The sequence below is a fragment of the Falco rusticolus genome, chromosome 13 (genome assembly GCF_015220075.1).
Source record: "Falco rusticolus isolate bFalRus1 chromosome 13, bFalRus1.pri, whole genome shotgun sequence".
Classification (NCBI taxonomy): domain Eukaryota; kingdom Metazoa; phylum Chordata; class Aves; order Falconiformes; family Falconidae; genus Falco; species Falco rusticolus.
Window position 1 is genome coordinate 30733326 of NC_051199.1, and position 20287 is coordinate 30753612.

At 45.1% G+C, this 20287-nt stretch overlaps 1 protein-coding gene and 1 long non-coding RNA gene across 3 annotated transcripts in view; one reads left to right on the top strand and one right to left on the bottom strand.

The window, feature by feature from the left end:
- LOC119156925 overlaps positions 1–19165 on the top strand; it is a 28420-nt gene extending 9255 nt beyond the window's left edge. The window contains exons 3-4 of the long non-coding RNA XR_005107316.1: positions 2994–3106; positions 18912–19165. This is a non-coding gene — a long non-coding RNA (uncharacterized LOC119156925). The remainder of the gene's footprint in view (positions 1–2993; positions 3107–18911) is intronic.
- GYG1 (glycogenin 1) overlaps positions 1–20287 on the bottom strand; it is a 46682-nt gene that overhangs the window by 11546 nt on the left and 14849 nt on the right. For both annotated transcript variants that reach the window (XM_037407367.1, XM_037407369.1), the window contains one exon: positions 131–266. In XM_037407367.1, coding sequence (XP_037263264.1) covers positions 131–266 — 136 coding nt within the window. The remainder of the gene's footprint in view (positions 1–130; positions 267–20287) is intronic.

Genomic DNA, 20287 nt, shown 5'->3' on the forward strand with positions numbered 1-20287 from the left:
TGAATTCTGCTAAGCTTAGCTGTTAAGCTTCCAGAGTTCTGGAAGGTTACTATTAAGGAATTTAACTTCCATTTTTCAACCTTCACATCATCAGGAACTGTGACAGTTTGATGTATATAAGTGACCTTACCTCATAAGATCTGAGACCTGAGGAGTTATGAGCGCAGTCAGCTTCCTTGTTGTTCTGTACTGTTGCAAGGATGAACCAAGTACCAGTGCTCCTTTCACATAGGAGTCATTTGTGGCTAGAGTCACAAAAGACTGGTCTGGAAGAAATTAACTTGGTCAAGTTAGCATGATGTACTACTTTATTCTGAGACAGATATGCTAGAAACCTAGTATCATTAGGTAATCATGCTGTGAGACCTCAAAGATGTGCCCTTTAACTCTGCATATTGGGCCTGTCTGCATGGCTGAATGAAGCAGATTATACCTGCACAGATACATACTTGCTATATATATATATTTATATATATATGTATATACTTAGTACCTCTACACATGGCAAAATGCAGGTAAAAAAAAAACCATAAAAGAAGATCAAGACTGTTGCAAGAGAAAACCAGTTCCAGTTTGCCCACAGGTTAAGTCAGTTGTGCCAAATGTTAAAGACAATCGAAATGGTCTAAAGAGCTTTATTTTGGCCATTAATACATTACTTTAAAACTACAAATGTTGGAAGTCAGTGAGCATGCATTTGGTCTGAAGTTGGTAACAGCAGAGTTTTGTAGAGTTACTCTAGGTTCAGTTCTCAACCCTGAAGCTAGGGCAGTGTGAAACTTAGGTTTCATTTTCAAACATAAATAAGGATTGAATTAGATCTTGGACAACTGTATTAAGTTTTGCTAGCTCAGGATTTTGCAGATGAGTTGTTCTGCAATCCGTGGTTGCAGCTCTATCACAAGAATGCAAGATTTAAATGGGAAGCAACCAGTAATATGATAAGCAATTCAAGACTTGCAGCAACAGTTCTTGCTCAAGCAAAAAGAGATAAAATCAGATTGTTACTATGAAGTATAATCTTCTGCTCCAGCTGTATCTTAAAAATAGATTAAGATGGATCACTTTGCCATATACTGCTTATTGAGCCCATATAATACAAGATTTGCATTCTTTCAATTGTCATGTTTTAAGCTGCCTGGGTGGGACAAGACAAAGTTCTAAGCTTCTTCAGTTCACTGTTAACTATTATCATGTAGACCTCTTCCGCAAGCTACAGAGCTTTGTGAAGAATCGTGCCCTTTTCAATGCCAAAAACCATTTTTGACACCATCAACGAAGCACTTTATTCCTAAGAATTTCAAGAGTAGATTATCACATTCAAGTTTATTTTAGCAACTGGGATTTCTCTTCTTTACAGAATTTGTTAACTAGATTAGGTCAGGATTGAGAGTGGAGGGTCTGGGCATTTAAAGGCTTACTATCAAGTCTAGCAGTAAGATTAAAATAGGACTCTACTTTTAGAGATAGTTGTTTGGTATAACTCCTCAACTCACAAGACAGCCATAATCAATATCGTTTTAACTTAACACCATCTTAACAGTTGACAACAGAAAGTCACGTACCATAATTTTCTATAAGCTCTGCAAACCTCATTTGCAAGCTCTACAGACCAGCTACAAAACCTTCTGTTTTGCTTAGCAGCAAAACCAACTAGTCCCAAGGGATTTAGATTATAGTGGTCAATTACAAAGTTCAGAGAAGCTTCTACAATACCAGGAATAAAGATTTTTTTTTTCCTTTCTAATTTACTTTAGCTACCAATTTGTGACAGTTCATGTAATTCAGCAAATCTACAGAACAATTTTGCGTTTCTTTGAAGCTTTACAAGCGGCAAGTATGTAACATTTCAAGTGGCGTGAGCATCCTCCTAATAGGGCAGCATTTTCCATTATTTAATTTGCACGTTAGTCCTGAACTACTCAATACATAGAGGTCTGCCACTCAGTGCTAACAGACAGCTCACTAAAAATCCAGTGCAAAGTGGATTGTGCCGAACGACATTCATGTTGTTTTTTTTCCCCAGCAGTATAAGACTGATTCTTACAGTGACCTTGACACTGAAGGACTCATCTTTTTCACTGACCTGCTGGCAGGTATGTTTCTACCATGTCTCCTCATCTTACTGAAACTGCGTATTCACACACAAAGGTCTTGTGAAAAATAAAGTCAAGTTAATGATGGCATAAGGCTATGAAGCCCCTTATAACATCCCAATTGCAGTAGGAAATGTTATGACAGCTTGACAAGAGGAGGATACCGGCAACTTGTAGAACATCAAAGTCAGTACAGCTTTCCAAAGTTTTTAATAAACTGTCTTGTATTTCATGGCTTCTCTGAAGTATGTTCACAAGTACATTCAGACATGCCGTGTATGAGTCCATACTACAACTCAGACAAGACCAGTTGCTGCTTAACATGGAAGTTACATCTCCAAGAGACTAGTCCATTCTTCCTAAACTACAAGTATTTTGGTTGTGTGGGTCTCCCTTCCCACCCCCTCCCTCTTCCCTGTTCTCTGTAGACATTTCTTCCTTATATACATAGACTTACATACATTGATAGTACCTTATGTTCACACTGCAGTCACTGTTACACCCAAAACAGGCTAACTATTAGTAATAGTGTGGCTGCAAACACACAGAGAATGCAAGACAGTTTCACAGCTTTGTAATCAATTAATCCAGGCAAAACCAAGCTACTTCACAGACACCTTTGGCTGCCCAGTTCATAGGCGGTAGTATCTGTATGCAGGACTCTTGCGCCAGCCCTCACCCACCTAAGAGCATCCTAGAAGCGTGACTAGTGGTTCAGTCTTGCATCTGACAGCAGCAGGAGGGGACTCAAGTGCTTGCCCCATATGTTTTAAACCTGCCACAGAAGCATTTTCCTAGGCACAGGCTGAGTTCCTAAGTATCTGCCTACTCCCCTGTTCTTTCAGGTAGGTGCATCTGATTTTTTTTTTCTTTTCTTTTCTTTTTTTTGGCATACAGGATTTCTAAAGAGGTAAGAGCCTCAAATGAAGACATGCATCAGGAGCCTGAGCACCAGGCTTCTCGCAGCCTTCCAGATCTGAAAGCAAAACCGACTCTGCCGACAGCTTCAGGTAAGAATCGGGGAAAAAAACCTGGCAGAAAGAAGCCGGGCGCGCTTGGAGGGGTGCTACGGGACTGCTCGCTGGCAAGAGCCAAAACGCACCCAAGTCACACGCTCCCTTCAGCGCATCAGGAGAGGGCTGGGCTTGCTCCCGCGAGCGCTGCGGCCCTGCGGCGGCCTCCTCGGCCCCTCCTGCCCTCCGCCACGCTGGCCGCATCCCTCCCGTTACGGGGCTGGGCTCTGGGGCGGGTACCGCGGCGGGGGACAAGGCTGCGCCGCCGCCGTCCCGTGGAGCCGTGCAGGGGCGCGGAGTAAGCCAGTCCCCAGTCCCCAGCCCCCCGCCCCCGCAGCACGCTCTGGAGCCGGCCGCTGGCAGGGACCAGCACCTAAAAATAGGCGCGGACGCAGTCCGCCCGCCCGCCCCGCGCCGGCCCGGCCCCGCTAGCACAGCCCGCGCCGCCAGCGGCCCGCGCGAGTCGCGGCGCGCGTGTCGGCAACCGCGGGGGGGTGCGGCCGCACCACTGACCTGCCATCGTGCCAGATCCGGGAACGGCTGGGGCAGAGGCGGCGGCCGCGCTCGCGGGGCTACGCCAAGGCCGCCGCTTATATAGGGGCGGGGCCACGCGCGACGCGTCTTTGGCCGGAGGCGGAGGCCCCGCCCTGAGGAATCCCCGCGTCGCCGCGGGGCGGGGTCTCCGCCATGGTCTCCCGCGGCGGTGGCACGTTATCCCTCCTTCGGCCCTCGGTGGGCCCGCGCAGGGGGCGCGGCGGTGGCGGCCGCCCGGCCGTGGCGCGGCGACGGGGTCCGAGTCTGCGTCCTGAGGGGCGCTGTGCCCCCCCACCCCCCCCCCGGCCGAGCGGCGCACGGGCGCGTCGCCGCCGCACTCGCCGAGCCCCGCAAGAGGCGAGAGTAGGGCCGCGCCAGGCGCTGTAGGCACATGACGGGCGCCCCGGTCCCCAAGCGGCCGCACGGCGGGGCCGCTGCCGCCGACCCACCCGTGCTGCTGCCTCAAAATGGCAGCGGAGAATGGTGCCCTTTCTCAAGGAGTGTGGTGCAGGCAGCAGCCCGTGCGGTGGGGATCTCTGTCGGGCTTCGACATAAGCTGTTGGCACAGGCGGCATTAAGGGTGGTTTGGGGTGGTCGCAGCAGGGGGACTGCAGGGTGGCAGGAGGGGCCCTGAGAGAGGTGCAAGGTGAGTGCATCCATTTGAAGGCTTACGCTTACTGTCTTGGAGGCAGTGTAACTGGTCCTGTTGGCAGTGGTTGGCACCTCTGGGGAGGTGTGTCAGCAGGTGAGATGGGGAGATACGCCCATACTTGGATACTTTCTTTATGGCTCAATTTCAGTCATGGAAGAAGTTCCAGCTGTACCTTTTGGGGAATGCAAGAAAGGTGCCAGTAAGTTTCTTGTGCTCTTCTTTATCACTCTTGGAAGCATTACGACAAGTGTTGAGACTCTGGTACAGGCCCTTTGTTATCCATGTGACTCTGTACCTACTAGTCAAAACTAAGCAATTAAAAATAAATAGTGACAGGTATACATATACAAGATACCCTAACTGAAGGGGTAAGAATCGCAGACTGGCTGAGGTTGGAAGGGAGCTCTGGAGGTCATCATCTCCAGCCCCCTGCTCACCCAGGGCCACCCAGAGCCCGTTGCCCAGGACCACGTCCAGATGGCTTCTGAATGCCCCCAAGGAGGGAGACTCCATCCCCTCCCTGGGCAGCCTGTGCCGGGGCTCAGGCACCCGCACAGTGATGATGACAAAGTGTTCCCTGATGTTCGCAGGGAACCTCGTGTGTGTCAGTTTGTGCCCGTCGCCTCTGGTCCTGGCACTGGGTGCTGCTGGGAAGAGCCTGGCCCCGTCTTCGGTGCACCCTCCCTGCAGGTGGTTATATACAGGGATGAGATCCCCCGGAGCCTTTTCTTCCCCAGGCTGAACAGTCCCAGCTCTCTCAGCCTTTCCTTGCAGGAGTGAAGCCGCCTTGTCCCTTTGTCATCATCCTTGTGGCCCTTTGTTGGACTCTTTCCAGTATGCCCCCGTCTCTCTCCTCCAGGTGTGTCCTCACGAGTGCTGGGCAGGGGGGAAGGATCCCTCCCTCGGCCTGCTGGCAATGCTTTGCTTAATGCAGCCCAGCGCACCAGGATGCCATCCTCCTTCTTTGCGGCAAGGGCACGTTTGGCTCATGTTCAACTTGGTGTGCCCCAGGACCTATAGGTCCTTTTCTGCAGTTCCTTGTCTTCCTCCAGACAGTGACCTATACCTGCCTTTTCACCAGAATAAACTGAGGAAAGTCTGTTAGGTAAGGAGATTCCTTTCTAACCTGAAATAGCAAATGGGTTTTGTCATAAAAGAAAAACTGAACAAACCCTCAAATGCAAACTGGTGAACAAAGAACATTCCACCTCCATATTTCTGCACTATGGGAAATTATGTTTGAGCTGAGACAGTTTTTGTATACTTGTTTTAAAATCAAATTGCTTGTTTTTAAAAATACCAAAATCAGGGAAGTGCTCCTTGACCACCACCACCACCAAAAAAGCTTTTAGAGCATACCAGTAATCTGTAAAACATCACGAGCATAAAAATGCATGAAACATAATTATATTTAATGCCAGTAACATATGTGAGTAGGGATTACCAATATTTTCCAGTATGCGGCCCTTTTTCAGGTATCTATGGCTTTGACAAACTTTCTCTGTGATGGTGTTGGGCATGGTTTGTGTCTGTCTCAGATGAAAGTTTTGAGAAATTTTTAGCCAGCACATTTCAGCTGCGTCTAGCTTGTTGCTTTGCCAAGTTTTTGAGAGAAAACAATAGGATAGCCACTGTTGGTGATTGCCCTTCCCCCCCCCCCCCCCCCAGCTCCTTTGTGTTATGTTAGAGTGGAGCAAAAGAGCATCATTCCTTCTGGTTTCCGTGTTTAAAACAAACAAACAATCAAAACAAAAACCCTAGGTTTGTCAGTGTTAAGCTTGACAGTGTGACAGAGAAATGCTGTGCACCGCCCCCTCCCTCCCCCCCCCCCCCCCCCATCTGTTTGCACATGCTTGTTTGAGATTTTTCAGTTGTGCAGGGTTGAACAGGCTGTAAAATCTATGGTTTCCCTGTGTGACTGGATTGCACATACATCCGTGCCCTTGTGCTGACTGGTTACACTCCTTTCCCCACAGTCTAGAGGGGAAAAGTCACGTGAAGAACCTGAGAGGTAATCAGGTGTCCCATTGGCTTCCAGACCAAATGGATCATCAGTTCATGGGACATGAGGGTAGAAGGAAAAAAGCCAAGGGAAAAAAAAAAAAAGAAAAAGAAAAAGAGATGAATGTTTGGGCCAAGCTCTCATGAGATGACGACTAAGATGAGACAGCATCTAAGCCTAGGACAAGCGAAGCAAAACCAAAGCTTGGCCTCAATTTTGAGAGAAGAGGATAAATTTAAGACTAGGTGAAAGATAACTATACAAGGATGGGAACTAGCCACAGAGACTGTGTTACTTGTCAGCACACCATAGGACTTGATAAAAATCTGGTGAGGAGAAGGAAGGAATAGATTTTGCTGGATAAAGACACAGCATTCAGAAAGAATTAACAAAGTGCTGCATAGCAGCTCATTAGGTGAACACTGGCACGCTGAACGAGGTGCAAGTCCTATGGAAAATGATGCAATTAAAAAAAATGCATCACAATGCATATCACAGAATTCAAATTATCATTGCACATTATAGAACTTCCTACTTTCAGTGACTGAGTAATAGTGTTATTTTAGTAGGAGCTTATCTATAACTTAAGTAAAAAGACGTTTCAAAGCACCAAATGTGAAGGATTGGCTTTGAAGTATAGTTAGGATTTACACAGCAGCAACAGAAACTGCTACCTCTGTAACTGGACTGTGTTAAGTGTAAACTTCTAAAGAATTTAGTTAGCCATTTAACTTAAGCTATATAATAGTTTTGCAAATGTGCACAGTGAGTCCACCCATTACATTAACAAAACATTGTAGGGAAAGTTTCAGAATAAAACATTATTTCTGCCTCTGCAAAATCTGGAGACAAAAAAAGAAAAATGGTCAACTCGATGCATTCAGTCCAAGTTTAAAGTACTGGAATTCAGTTTTTAAAATACTGCTGCTGAAATGGTAATCTGTCAGGTTAGGAAAGAGACTTCCATGGGGTGAAGTGCATAGCTGGATATATACAAAGAATTAGCCCGATGGAAGACTGTACTAAGAGATTTGATTCCATTTTTGTCTGGCCATCTCTGTCTTGCCCTGTCATAAACTTCCCTGATGACAAAAGCTCTTCTGGGTCATACCCTCAGCTTTTTGAAAACCCTTCTCACCCTGACCTTCCTGTGAAACTAGACTGGACCTTTACTTTTTAAGAACTTGGAATAGCCTGAATAGAATTTTAAAATTTGACACAGATTTTTCCTAGTGCTAGGATTTCAATATAATTTCACGTATTCCAATAGGACTGAAAAGGCTTGAGTGTTTTGATTTGAATAATCAAAATGTTATGGTGTCACTCCAGCTTATTTCCGTCTTTCACATTCTCCTTTCCTAATGGGCTTTCTCTTTGCCTGTACCAGAGCCACTTACAGTTTTGGCCTCTTTTCCTTCAAAAAAAATCACCTGTTACATAAATGTGATAGTCTTTTGAAAAGCTAGGCTCTAGCTTGTAAATCCTGCATTTGCTTGGTGTGTATGTACAACTTGGCAGTGAGCATGCTTAGCAGATTAAGGAAGTCTTAAGATTTCTTCTAGCTAACAAGATAAAATAAACATGTAACACTCTTATAAGCAGTGAAGCAAGTAGGTCTCAGTTTCTTTTGCTTTATATCAGCTTTTGGGTTGACTGGTCTATGATGCAAGCTACAATAGAAGCTTTTCTCCTGGTTGCATGGATTACCTGACATCTATTAAGAAGTAAATATGACACTGGGCCTTTTTTCTCATTGGAGAAATAGTTACCTCTCATCAGTCTTTATAAAACTGTTAAAAAGTAGTAGTGCTGAGTCCTCTCTCCGTGTTCTTAAACTTAATGAAAAGAGTGTTATTGGAGAACGCAGAACCACGTACAAATTATTTCACACGCCTCTTCTTCAGCAAATAGGCTAAACAAGGCGCGTACGTGTTTTCCTCTTAACCTGCCCTCCGTTCCATGTCTGTCTGCTCCCCTTTGTTAGTGATTCTGCTGGGATGGCAGGCCACAAGACCTACTGATCGGGACATGTGGCTGGGAGCAGAAAGGAGGGCTTTTTCACCAGTTCCACCCCTCATTTGCCATGATGCTAAGGGCAGGTAATTCAGCTACATATTTTTTCCCTTCTTTTTATCTCTTTACAACTTGACTAAAAACAGTAAGGCTGTCTCTTGCTCCGTATTTGTACAGGGGAGTCCCAGTCATGTATCCAAGCTGTAGGTGCTTCTGCCTCGGTAGGTGTTTTGGGTCTGGCTGAGTCCCATAGCGCCGTGCTTGCACTGGTAGCTAGAAGGGTACTGGTAACACACCAGTGTTCTGACTGCTGCTGAGCAGGGCTCGCACAGCACCCAGGCTGTCTCTCCAGCCTTCTCCCACCTCTCACCAGTAGGCTGGGGGTGGGCAAGGTCTTGGGAGGGGGCACAGCTAGGACAGCTGACCCAAAGTGACCAGTGGAATATTCCATACCATATGACGTCTGCTCAGATATAAAAGCTAAGAGAAAGGGGGGTGGGGGCATTTGTTATTTGCAACATTTGTCTTTTGGAGCAACCGCTACATGTACAGAAGCCCTGCTTCCTGGGATAGTGGCTGAACATTGCCTGCTGATGGGAAGCAGAGAATAACATCTTTTGTTTTCTTTCACTTCTGCAGGTGTGCGACTTTTGCAATAGCTTTGTTAAACTGTCTTTATCTTGACCCACAACTTTTTTTCATCTTTTTTTCTCCCACCCTGTTCTGCCAAGGCGGAGAATGATAGAGCGGCTTGGTGGGCAGCTGGCTTATAGCCAGGGCCAACCCACTGCATTTGGTAACAGTCATTCTTACAGTTTCTTACTTGTGCAGATGCACTGACCAGCATCCTAAACTCTCCCAAAATGGGAGACTTTTAGTACCTCATCTTAACATGTATTTTATTCCTTACTACAGGAAGAGCTAAAACTCTTTATACTTGAAACAAACAAACTAGCAGACAATACAATTCCTGGGGATGCAAAGTTCTCAAGACATAGAGATTCTAGCAGGGGTTTGGGAAGAAGCATTGGTAGACTTCCACCAAGTTACTCAGATGTACAGCAGTCCTCTAGTTCAATGCTAGAGTTGGGATGAATTTCAAGCTAGTACTTCCTCCAGTTTAAGCCATGTAATTAACTTTAGTCTCATGTGAAAATAAAAAAAACCCCAACAATAAAATCAGGATGATCCACTGGGAATTTAATTTCTGATTAACATTAAGTGAATTCAATTACTCCCTTTTGGAAAACCTTGGTATCGTTATGTTCAGATGCTTCAGCCCCTTTCATAGCTAAAGAAGTATAACAACATCAATATTAGAACAGAATGAAAAAGAATAGTTCAGTTGGAAGGGACCTGCAACAGTCATCTAGTCCAGCTGCTTGACCACTTCAGGGCTGACCCAATGTTAAAGTGCATTATTAAGGGCATTGTCCAAATGCCTCTGAAACACTGACAGGCGTGGGGCATCAGCCACTTCTCCAGGAAGCCCGTTCCAGGGTTTGACCACCCGCTCGGTAAAGAAATGCTTCTTCACGTCCAGTCTGAACCTCCCCTGACAGACGCAGCTTGGAACCATTGCCAGGTGTTGTGTCCCCGGATCCCAGGGGGAAGAGCTCAGCACCTTCCTCTCCACATCCCCTCCTCAGGAAGCTATAGAGAGCGATGAGGTCACTGCTCACCTCCTTCTCTCCAAAGGAGACAAACCCAGAGTCCTTGTCTAGGACTAAAATGTTACTAGAGAAGTGATACATTAACAATAATGCTCAGCAATTATAGTTGTAAAAAAAACTGTACCAGCATTAATCCCACATCTCTGAGCAGTTAGCTATTACCACAGCCATTTTTACTGAAGAAGATTATAGGGCTCGTTTAGATTAAATGGGAAGATAGTTTTCAGGTTTTTATGCTAGCATAAAGCAACAGCAGTGTTGCTTGGGAGATCGTTTTAACTGGCCTCAAAGGCCAGTTGTTCAAGCATGATGCCCTCAGCTCAGGCAGCACCGGTCTGTCTTACACAACTTCCTTGGGACAGTGCAGAATGTCAGCACTCCAGGTTCTGTGGTGTGACAGCTTCCACACCTGACCTTGTTGACAAGGTCTTGTACTCATTAGAGCAGAAAGGTGTGAGCTTAGAGGTACACATTCCTGGGTTCTTGACCAGAGTGTTCCACTGTGCTCCAGGGCTAATTAGTAAGGTCGTCTTTGAGTGTAGTTGTGTCTCAAGATGTTCAGGTTTGCACAAGAAAAAGGTCTTTGTCAAGGTTACAAGATGTTGATCAGAAATCCTTGTTACCAAAACCATTGCAGTGCAAAATGGTCTGTAGGTGTTAAACCCCATCTGTCTGCTAAAATCAGCATCAAACATGCTGAAGGACAGAGGTCTCGTCACAGTGCTGAAAACTACTTCGGCTGGACATAAACAGAAGCGTACCTGGTGAACAGTTAAAGTAGTGCTAACTGGTCAGCCTTACAAATTCCTCGTTCATGCCGACTGTGTGCTGTAGTGCTGTCAGTTCCACTTAAGAGATGGATGATTGTTTCTCTGTTCAAAGTCTGCAGAAAACAGCTTCTTGCTGTGTCATATTTGTAGCATCCATGTTGGCTGTGCTGGGTACATTTGCTGTCTCAGTTGTGTCATTCCAAGTTAATATCCCCATGTTAAAAGGTTAATCCTTAAGTTTACTCTCTGTCGTAGCTGTAGCTATTTTGTAGTATATGCCGTATGAGGTGAGTTTCTTGAAAGTGTTTTGGGGCTGTGTTAGGAAGCTGGACATAATTAGTTTGACCGTGACTTCTCTTATGAATTGGTCCCTGCGTATCCGGCATGGCTCAATGATGATTTTCTAGCTGCATAGTTCACACAGACCATAGCATTATTTATCCTGTGCAAACACTGAAACAACATCTCATGCTTTTCTCACTGTACAGTCTGGTTATTTTTTCATTGTCTTTTATCAGGATTTTCATCAATGTTTCCCCACAGCTTCCAGATTGTTCACAATGCAGATGCAGCAGTTCTGTTCACTGGGCTGGGCAACAGCAATCACGTTACCCATGCCCTGCATTCTTTACATTAGTTGTTCATAGGAAGAAAAATCTAATTATAGACAGTACTAATTGGGGACAGACGGAGACTTGGTTGTTTGTTTTAAAACCCACAATTGACATAATAAGAAGGCCTAAGCGCCATTTGCTTCTTTCTGATGCTTTTGCTAGTGACTGCTTATATTTTGATACAGCCTATTGGCTGTGAAGGTCAGTTCATTATATAGCAGTTTACACTGATACAGCTGTTGTGGCTGGCACTTAAGGTCTGAAGCAGGTGGGTTTGAACCTTAGAGCTTTTCAGTACTATTTTTGTGGCCATATTTTGATTTTCCATAAACATGTAAAACATTCAGAAGCCATGCAATGCTTCTGACTGTAACATCTTATGAAATTAACTCCACCAGTTAAGTTTAACATTTTGTCGGTGCTGAGTATAGGCTACAGATCCTTCCCATTCTGTGTTTCCCAGTATCTTCTGGAGAAGCCCTGCTTAAAGTGATGGGTTTAGTGTTTCAGGAAAGGTTTAAGGCATCTTTTTTATTTGAGGGGTCCTGTATGTTATTCTAATATTAATTATTTACAAGTGGTGTTCTGAGTATTTTATATCACATAGGGATGACTGCTACAAAGTTTCTGGGTTTTGTTGCTGTGTTCTTCACTACAAGAGCCATAAAAATTTTCTAGGTAAGAATTCCCAGCCATTATTTTTCATCTAAATGTATATTTTATAGCTTTCATAAAAGGCGTAGTACAGAATTATTTGTGACATGATTCTCGCTTAAAAAAAACCAAACCACTCCACTTCTACATAAGTTGAAAATTGTTTCATTTAAATGATTAATGGGTATAATGGTCCAGCTGAGACATCATAGGATTTAGCCTGTAGTTACTAAGCACCTAACACTGATATGGCTTATGTTCAGGAGGCCCATTTGGGTAAAGCACAGTATGACTTATGAGAATGTGTTTCATTTAGGAGAAGGTACAGCAAAGAGTAAAACCTTTCTTCATGAAGCCAGTTAACAATTATGAAAAGCATAGTAGAAAATACTTTTTTTCAAGCATCTCCTTCAGCCCTGGCACATTTCATGTCCATAGCTTCACTTAAATTAATGTGCTTTTTCCTTCTAGCATTTTAGGTATACTTAGAGCCACTGGTAGGCCTCAAATGTTACATGGACATCTTTAATGAGACCCTTTTGTGATTACTTGTATTAGTGAGGGCAGAGTTTTCTTCTGGAGTAACAGAAATGAAGGAAAGAGCGCTGCATTTTCGTAATGATTACTATTTATACGCTGTTTTTCTGTGCAGTTTTGTATTGCTTCTTAGCTGAACTTGGAGAGTTAAGACAGATCAAAGCTGTGCATTAGTCCAGGTAAGAAGTGAGAAGAGGTCAAGGAGTGAGGCAGCAGCAGAAGTAGCGATTTGGAGATCTGTGATAGAAGAAAGGGATTGAGAGATGTCAGATAATCAGTAGGAGAGCTCTTATGCACTGAAGTCATGCTGGAGAATGTGGCCATTTATAAAGATGATAAACAGAGATGGACAGGACCAGAAGCTATGGATTACAGTAGGCTTTAAATTTTTAATCTAGCTTTTTAAAAGCTGCTCATATTAAACAATTCTGATAGGGAAATCTGTATAATGCTTGTCTTCGAACTGCTCATCTCATCTTTCAAAGACCTCAGTGTCTAAATATACCTTCAGAGCTGATCATGGTTGATACGAATATTAGTGCTGATTGCTGTGTAATGGGGAGTGAGCTGTGGAATTCCACTTAAATGTGACTGTGATAGTGAAATATGACCATGGACAATAGAGCAAGACCTAAGAAACAATAGGTAGGTAGAGGTCTTTTACTAGATCAGCTGATTTAGTAGGAGAAAGTAGACAAGCTTTTGGACATTATAAGCCCTTCTTTAGTCTCAGATAAAACCATGGATTCAATAGCCTGACTGGTCTTACGGCACATTATAATATACCTCCTCGATAACTTCTCTGTTCCATAGATAACGAACTGCCTTTTTCTCTCCCTAATATTGTCTCCTCTCTTATCCCCTTATTTTCTCTTTTACTTCAAAGCTGTTAGTTATCTTCTCTTTCAGAGATGATCTAACTGCTATGCACCTGGATAAACTCTGAGCAATTGCTTTCTAGTTGTATTTAGCTTAGCTAATGTTATTTAGGTCTGCCACATCTGTGTTGGATCTGGTGAAGGCCTCTGAGCATTCAGAAGCTTGTCTGTGTTTTTGACAGCTATACTGGCTGGTTTAATGCAGCATTATACCTCTATCTGCAATGATTGTTTTTTGATGGATGAGAAAATGAATGAAGAGAAACTTGAACACCTACTGTACCCGCCAGACTGGAAACAGCAGTGACAAGAGTTTTGGTCATTTAAGAACTGTTACATTTTACCTTTGTCTTCAAGCCTTGCAGTTGTATTGGTTACCATGTAAGGAAGCAGTCCAGAAATGCTGATCTTTATGATCCCTTATACAGCTGTGTCTTACTCTGAACATTTGAAGGCAAAAATGTTCCCAGGGTCAAGTAATATTTGTGACAGATGTTGATAACAGTTTCTGGTCTAAGTGCACTTCTCACCCTTTTCTTGTCTCCTTAGGCATATTCATTGATACTTCGATCTTTGGCTGTACACTGGTGAGCTTAGTAGGGCAGAAACTTGTATTTGTTGCCTTCTATCATGCAGTCTTCTGAAACGTGCTGGGAAATAGAGGGAGTAATTAGTGCAACTTCTACAGCTTTGCTTTCTTTCCTTTGCAACAACAGGGTTATTGACCATCCCAGCTTTTCTAAAGCTAAGTACTGTTTATTCAGTCATACAATTTATAGGAGTTAACCTCCTGTAAAACAACAAACTGTTATCCCATCCAACCAGGCAGGCTCTCACTATTTGTATAGATCATCTGATACCACCTCCTGGCACCACTATGTGACCCTAGTTCAGTTCTTGAGGAGACTATGAATAAACCTGGACAAGCAAACATGCATGCTCATGTGAGGATCACCACTGAGGTTGTTCCCAGCACTTCTTTGTTGCCAGACCTTTAGTATCAGATCAAACCAGTAAAATTATATCCCCCCCCATCTCCTTGGGGTGGATCTTTAAAGGGCAAAAGTCATGCACATTGCCAGTGTTGGTTTTCCTCTATCTGCTTTTCCTAACTTTCTGCTGGGACTCCACCGCAGGACTTCTAGGTCTTTGAAAATACGTTGCACATGGCTGAGGTTGCTATGAATACGTTACACTTAATGATAACACCAAAACAGAAGTGGTTGGATGTTTTGTGCTTTCTCAGCATTTGCTATGTTGCTGTGTTGCAGCTTTTGAATGACCCAGGATATTAGGACGTTGCAACAAGAATATTTTAGTTTTGGTTTCAAGGTTGCCCCAGTTGTAATTATAGAGAGACATAAATTTTGCTCTATCTTTTGCCCTTATAGTGCCAGCTGAAGCTGTCTATTTAGATTTCTGAGTTCCTTTTCAGCAAAGATGGAGAACATAGAGTGGTTATGTAGTTTCTACAGTTTCTGTAGGCAGTGGCCCAGTTCCCTGACTTCTTTCATTATGGAGTGGAAGAGAGCAGCCAGGCCAAACAATGATGGAGCTCAGCTGAACTGAATGGGCCTGAGACTCACTTGGTTGCTGGGCTTGCAGTGGAGCGAAAAACTATTTCTCTGCCTCTACACAGTGGGTGGGAATGCAGGAAAAGCTGTGAAGGAAAGGGATATAGTTGAGAGAAAGGAAAACATGAGGTAGGCCTGGGAAAAGGAGAGGATTTATGGAAACTAAGGAGAAGCTGGAGAGGACATGGCATAAATGAGAATAAGTGAAATGGAAAGAGAAGAAAGGCTGAAAAGAATTTCAGCCCTGAGAAGTTTTCAGAAATGGAAAAGTAAGAGACCTGTAAAAATAAAAATAACGTTTCTTCTGGGGTTCTGGGCGATGAGATGGTAATGATGTAGTGAAAAGGGGAGAGACAAAATCAGGGACTTTGTCTGCAATGCTGCGTGAAATGAGTTTTAAAAAGGCTTCAGTGCTGAGGCTAAGAGAATAGGGAAGCTGAAGAATTGTATGGGACAGAAGCCTGCAGACAGGCTGGAGTGCTTTGTTAAGTAGGGACATTTGGCAGTGTCTCTTGAAACCACTGCCCAGAAAGAGTTGTGGAAAATAAGAGGGGCAGTAGCTAAACCTCTTTATAGCAAGAACTTACTAGGAGACCAGTGGATTGTGGTATGTAAGAGTGAGATACAGTCAGCAGTTTCACTGGGGCTGGCATACAGCTACTAATGCTGCAGGATACTTTGCATACCACTTTGCTTCAATTAGATCTTTTCTGCTCCATCTTTCCTTAACAGAGCTACTACTCTGTTCACTTTCCAAATAAAATAATGGAATTAGCTGGAACAACTCTTGATGGGTCTATATGCAGCATTTGTTTCATTGTCTTACGTTGTACTTGCATTTAATATGATGATAAAACCCTCAATGCTTAGGTAACATTACCCTTCTTGTTACTAGTGGCTGAAATAGCAAGAAACAAGTGCATCTCACCTGGCTGTAAAAAAATCTTTAAAAATCTGAAATCTCAGCTTAAATTTTCAGAAGTGTTCATTTTCCCAGCAAAGCTATGGGTCTGAAAACATGCACAAACATAATCACTTCTGAAATTTTATTTTTATTGAGGACTGGATCTTGTCATTTTTCATTGTGGTGGAGAGCCCATCCTGTATCAAAAACAGTGCTGCCTGTAGAACAGTAAGACTTCAGGAGAGAAGTGCTTTCAAGTCACCCTGTATTTACCCACAGGGTATAAAATGTACCCCAAAGGGAAGGGGAGTTCCTGTCACAGAACTCTTTGCAAGTTACACTAATGGAGTTTCTTTGGATATACGTCTGAACATATAGGCTGTATGAAAAGCTACAGCTTGCTTTCATGCGCAATAAACAGTTCCCTTGAGTTGTCATGTATGTCACAGAAAATGTATTTTGAATTAAGAAATTTAAAGTGCTGAAGCTGCTAAGTGGCAGAACCAGGCCTCGTCCCTAGCGTAGCCTTAATCCAAGGCTGGTTTAAAACCCAGTCCAGTTAGTCCGTGGGAGAACAACAGATGATCAATTTGTGTACATAGCTGCTCTCAGAAACACAGGTGTTTCTAGAAAAATTAGTAGATGTGAATAGGAACTGCTTGTTCAAAGACTAAGCGTGCTTGAAGGAGTATGTGAGTTAAAGCTGGCAGAAAGAAGATCAAGATCCGAGGAGGAGCCTGGAACCGAGGCAGAGCTGGAAGAGAGATGAATCACCTGGGACAGAGTCAGGTGATGGATTCGCAGAACTGACAGGACCAAAGGAAACTCCTAAAAACTTCAGACATTGACTAATGGTTTGATAAGCGTAGATAAGCTGAGCTGCATGGTTCTCTGCCACTCACTGGGGTGGTGGCCCGGCTCTGAGTTGTGATAGAAGCAAGTACCCATGTCTGTGTAAATTTTTCCTTTAATAACGGCAATTGCTGGGGCTTATCCGTAGGAAAATAAACCCCTGTGCCGCAGGTTCCTCGTGCTGCGGCTTCTCTTCTCCCTCCTGGTGGTGCAGGGTCATGGACAGAAAGAACCACCCGACTGTTAAAGCCATCAGATGCAAAGGATTTAACCGCTCCAGCCACGCGGGTGCTTTTTGGTACAGAGGCAACGGGTGATAGTGGCTGGGCTGCGAGTGGGCAAAAGGCAGAGCGAAGGGAACCCTGCGCCGCAGCGAGCATTCCCGGGGTCCGGTGTCTAAACTGGGCTGAGATCCCGCCCAGTGCTCAGCACAGGGTTGGTGGGGCGCTGCTGCCACCTGGCGACCAAAAGTGGGTACTGCACCCGCACGGTTGGTGGACCGCTGCTGCTGTTACCGGGCGGCCAAAAATCGGTGCTGCAGCCCTGGCGACGCGCACGCGCGGTGGCGCCTCCCCAGTCGGCGCTGCCAGCCGCCGTTAATAGCATCGCGATCCCGCGCTGCCTGCCGGGTGGTGCCGCGGCGCCCGCTGCTGCCTCCCGGTAAGCAGCCGCCGCTGCCATCCCCCGAGCACGCTGCCAGAGCGCGCTCGGCACGGGAGTACGGAACTGCAGCGCCGGGACAAACGCAGCCCGCGGGTGCTCGCTGCTGCAACGGCCCCGCCCCTGGCGACAAGCCCCCCACCTGGGGACCGCGGGGTGCAGAGCGGCTGCGCCCCTCCACGATTTCAATTCCCCCTCGCTCGTGAACGCCACTGTTCTGCCCGTGCGGTCCCTCGAAGCAGCGCTCCTTGGCGCCGGGCCGCTTCTGCGCCTGCGCGGCTCGAGCCCCACACGCAGACGCCAGGCCAGTCCTGCGCACGCGCTGCCCTTCCGGTGCCAATAACGCTACTGCGCCTGCGCGAATCTCGAATGCGTCACGCACACCCCAATCTAGAAGCCGCACCCGAGGCGTCAGGCCACTTATGCGCATGCGCTGTCCCGAGTCTTGCTAGTAACGCCACTGCGCCTGCGCCAACACCCCCTGGGGGGTGAAGGCAGCGACAGCGGGCTTGAAGAGAGGGACTTGGGGGGGGTACGGCGGTGGGGCTTGAAGAGAGGGACTTGGGGGTACCGGTGGGTCAAAAAATGGACACAAGCCAGCAACCTGTGCTCGCAGGCCAGAAAGCTGACCATATCCTGGCCTGCATCCAACGAAGCATGACCAGCAGGTCGAGGGAAGTGATTCTGCACCTCTGCTCTCGTGAGACCCACCTGGAGTACCGCATCCGACTCCTGAGTCCTTGGTAAAGCAGGTCAAGGAGAGCCACAAAAATGATCAGAGGGCTGGAGCACCTCTCCTAAGACAGGCTGAGAGAACTGGGGTTGTTCAGCCCGGAGAAGAGGCTCTGGGGAGACCTTATTGTGGCCTTTCAGTACTTAAAGAGGGCTTTTAAGAAAGATGGGGACAAACATTTTAGTGCGGCCTGTAGCAATAGGACAAGGCTTAGTGGTTTTAAACTGAAAGAGGGTAGATTCAGACTAGATAGAAGAAATTTTTTATGATGAGGGTGGTGAAACACTAAGAGAGGGTGCCCAGAGAGGTGGCAGATGCTCCGTGCCTGGGAACATTCAAGGTCAGGTTGGACAGGGCTGTAAGCAACCTGATCTAGTTGAAGATGTCCCTGCTTCCTGCAGGGGGGCTGGACTAGGGCACCTTTAAAGGTCCCTTCCAACACAAACCATTCTGTGATTCTGTAAACTACCACTATCATTCCAGCCACTGTGTATTTATATATACTTGAGGAAGTCGAGGTCCTTTGTTGGAGGAAAAATGCTAGATCAATGCTGCTGTAGGCTGTACACCTCAGCTTTGTCCACTGTATAGCCCAAACCAGGACTGCAAGTGCAGTCAGCTGATAGATGCTAGGCAATAGAAGTTTAATATTATTAAGATTATGCCTGACAGTTCAAAGGAGCTTTTTAGAACAGGAGACCCTGACCTTTAGAAGGCTGAAACGATGGAGATTGTCTATTGTGATTACTCAGAACTGGGATGTACGGAACCTGAAGCAATCATCCGTGAAAGAAGCAGCAGAATAGTGAAGTGATCAAGATACGGAACAATTTGTGAAACCAACTGTCAAGATAGGAACTGATAGAAGACTTATTGTGGAATCAAGAGATTATGTAATGTTTAGGTAGATACTATAAATAAGTAACTGAAAATCTTGTAAGCTTGTCACTCTCTGCGGAGGTGACCCAACGCTGCTGGACCAATTAAAACTGCAAACCTACAGTAACCCATGAGAGTTCGAGTCTCTTCTTTTACACCCTTCACAACTGAAATTTTACTGTGAAGGTTCTGAATTGCCTTGAAATTCTCAAGAGCTTTGCTCCAAAACATCCCTTCCAGAGATACTGATATTCAGGTCCTGGACTGAACACCATACCTGAGGTTGTTTTACAGCAGGGCAGCAAAGTTTTGTAGAACAAGTGAGGCTGAGAGACTGCCCAGACACATTCTCCCCCACCCATGTGGCAGCACCTTCAGAAAACACTTTTCTATTCATTCCTGATAGTTCTAAACATCTCTAACAAAATTTCACCAATGTCCTCCCTCCTGAAGCAGTGCTGCTGTTACCACAGATAGCAATGCAAAGATGTTCAAAGGAAATGGTCTGAAACACTTGGAAGCTAAAGGTCACAATAAGCAGGAAAAGAAAATACTTTACCATGTACATGAGACTGCTGGAAACTTTTTGCTGGTGCAAAGTGGAAATTGCCAGCTACCTGCAGGAGACAGTAATCTTTCATTAAAAGGCCTGAATCTACATAAATAAAGCAGTCATACCAGCGGCTGGATTTTCAAATCTTTGAATAAGATAGACAATAAGCAACTCATTGTCATGGGTGACAATACCAGCAAATATTGTCCTAAAAGAGAGATGAATTTCCCCTCTTCCTCACAGGCAGTCATGTGGAAAGCCATCATCACATACCGATGTTGACAATAACTGTTCTATGCAGAGTATTTTAGTGGACATAAAAATGGGAAGAAGGCGGAATTAAGTCTACTAGGAGGGAACTAACTGCTGCTGTAGGAAATACAAAAAGTTATCACAGAAACAGAGTGGAGAAAGTAACTGAGAGGGTCAGCTGGCAGGGTAAGAAAACCCTTAATGCAATAAACAACAGTGGTCCTATGTATGAAAACAAGCTGTGTTCAAAAATAAAGTTCTAAACTTACCACAAACACACACACCCCAAACCCCACCCCTCCAAAATCCCCCAAAAGACAAAGGTAATTAGTATTTTAACCTTGAATATGAAAAGGATATGGATATTAGGTGTCAGTCCTCCCTGACACTCGCTAGCAATCATACACACCCTCCCCTGGAAGATTTCAATGCATCAAGCTCACA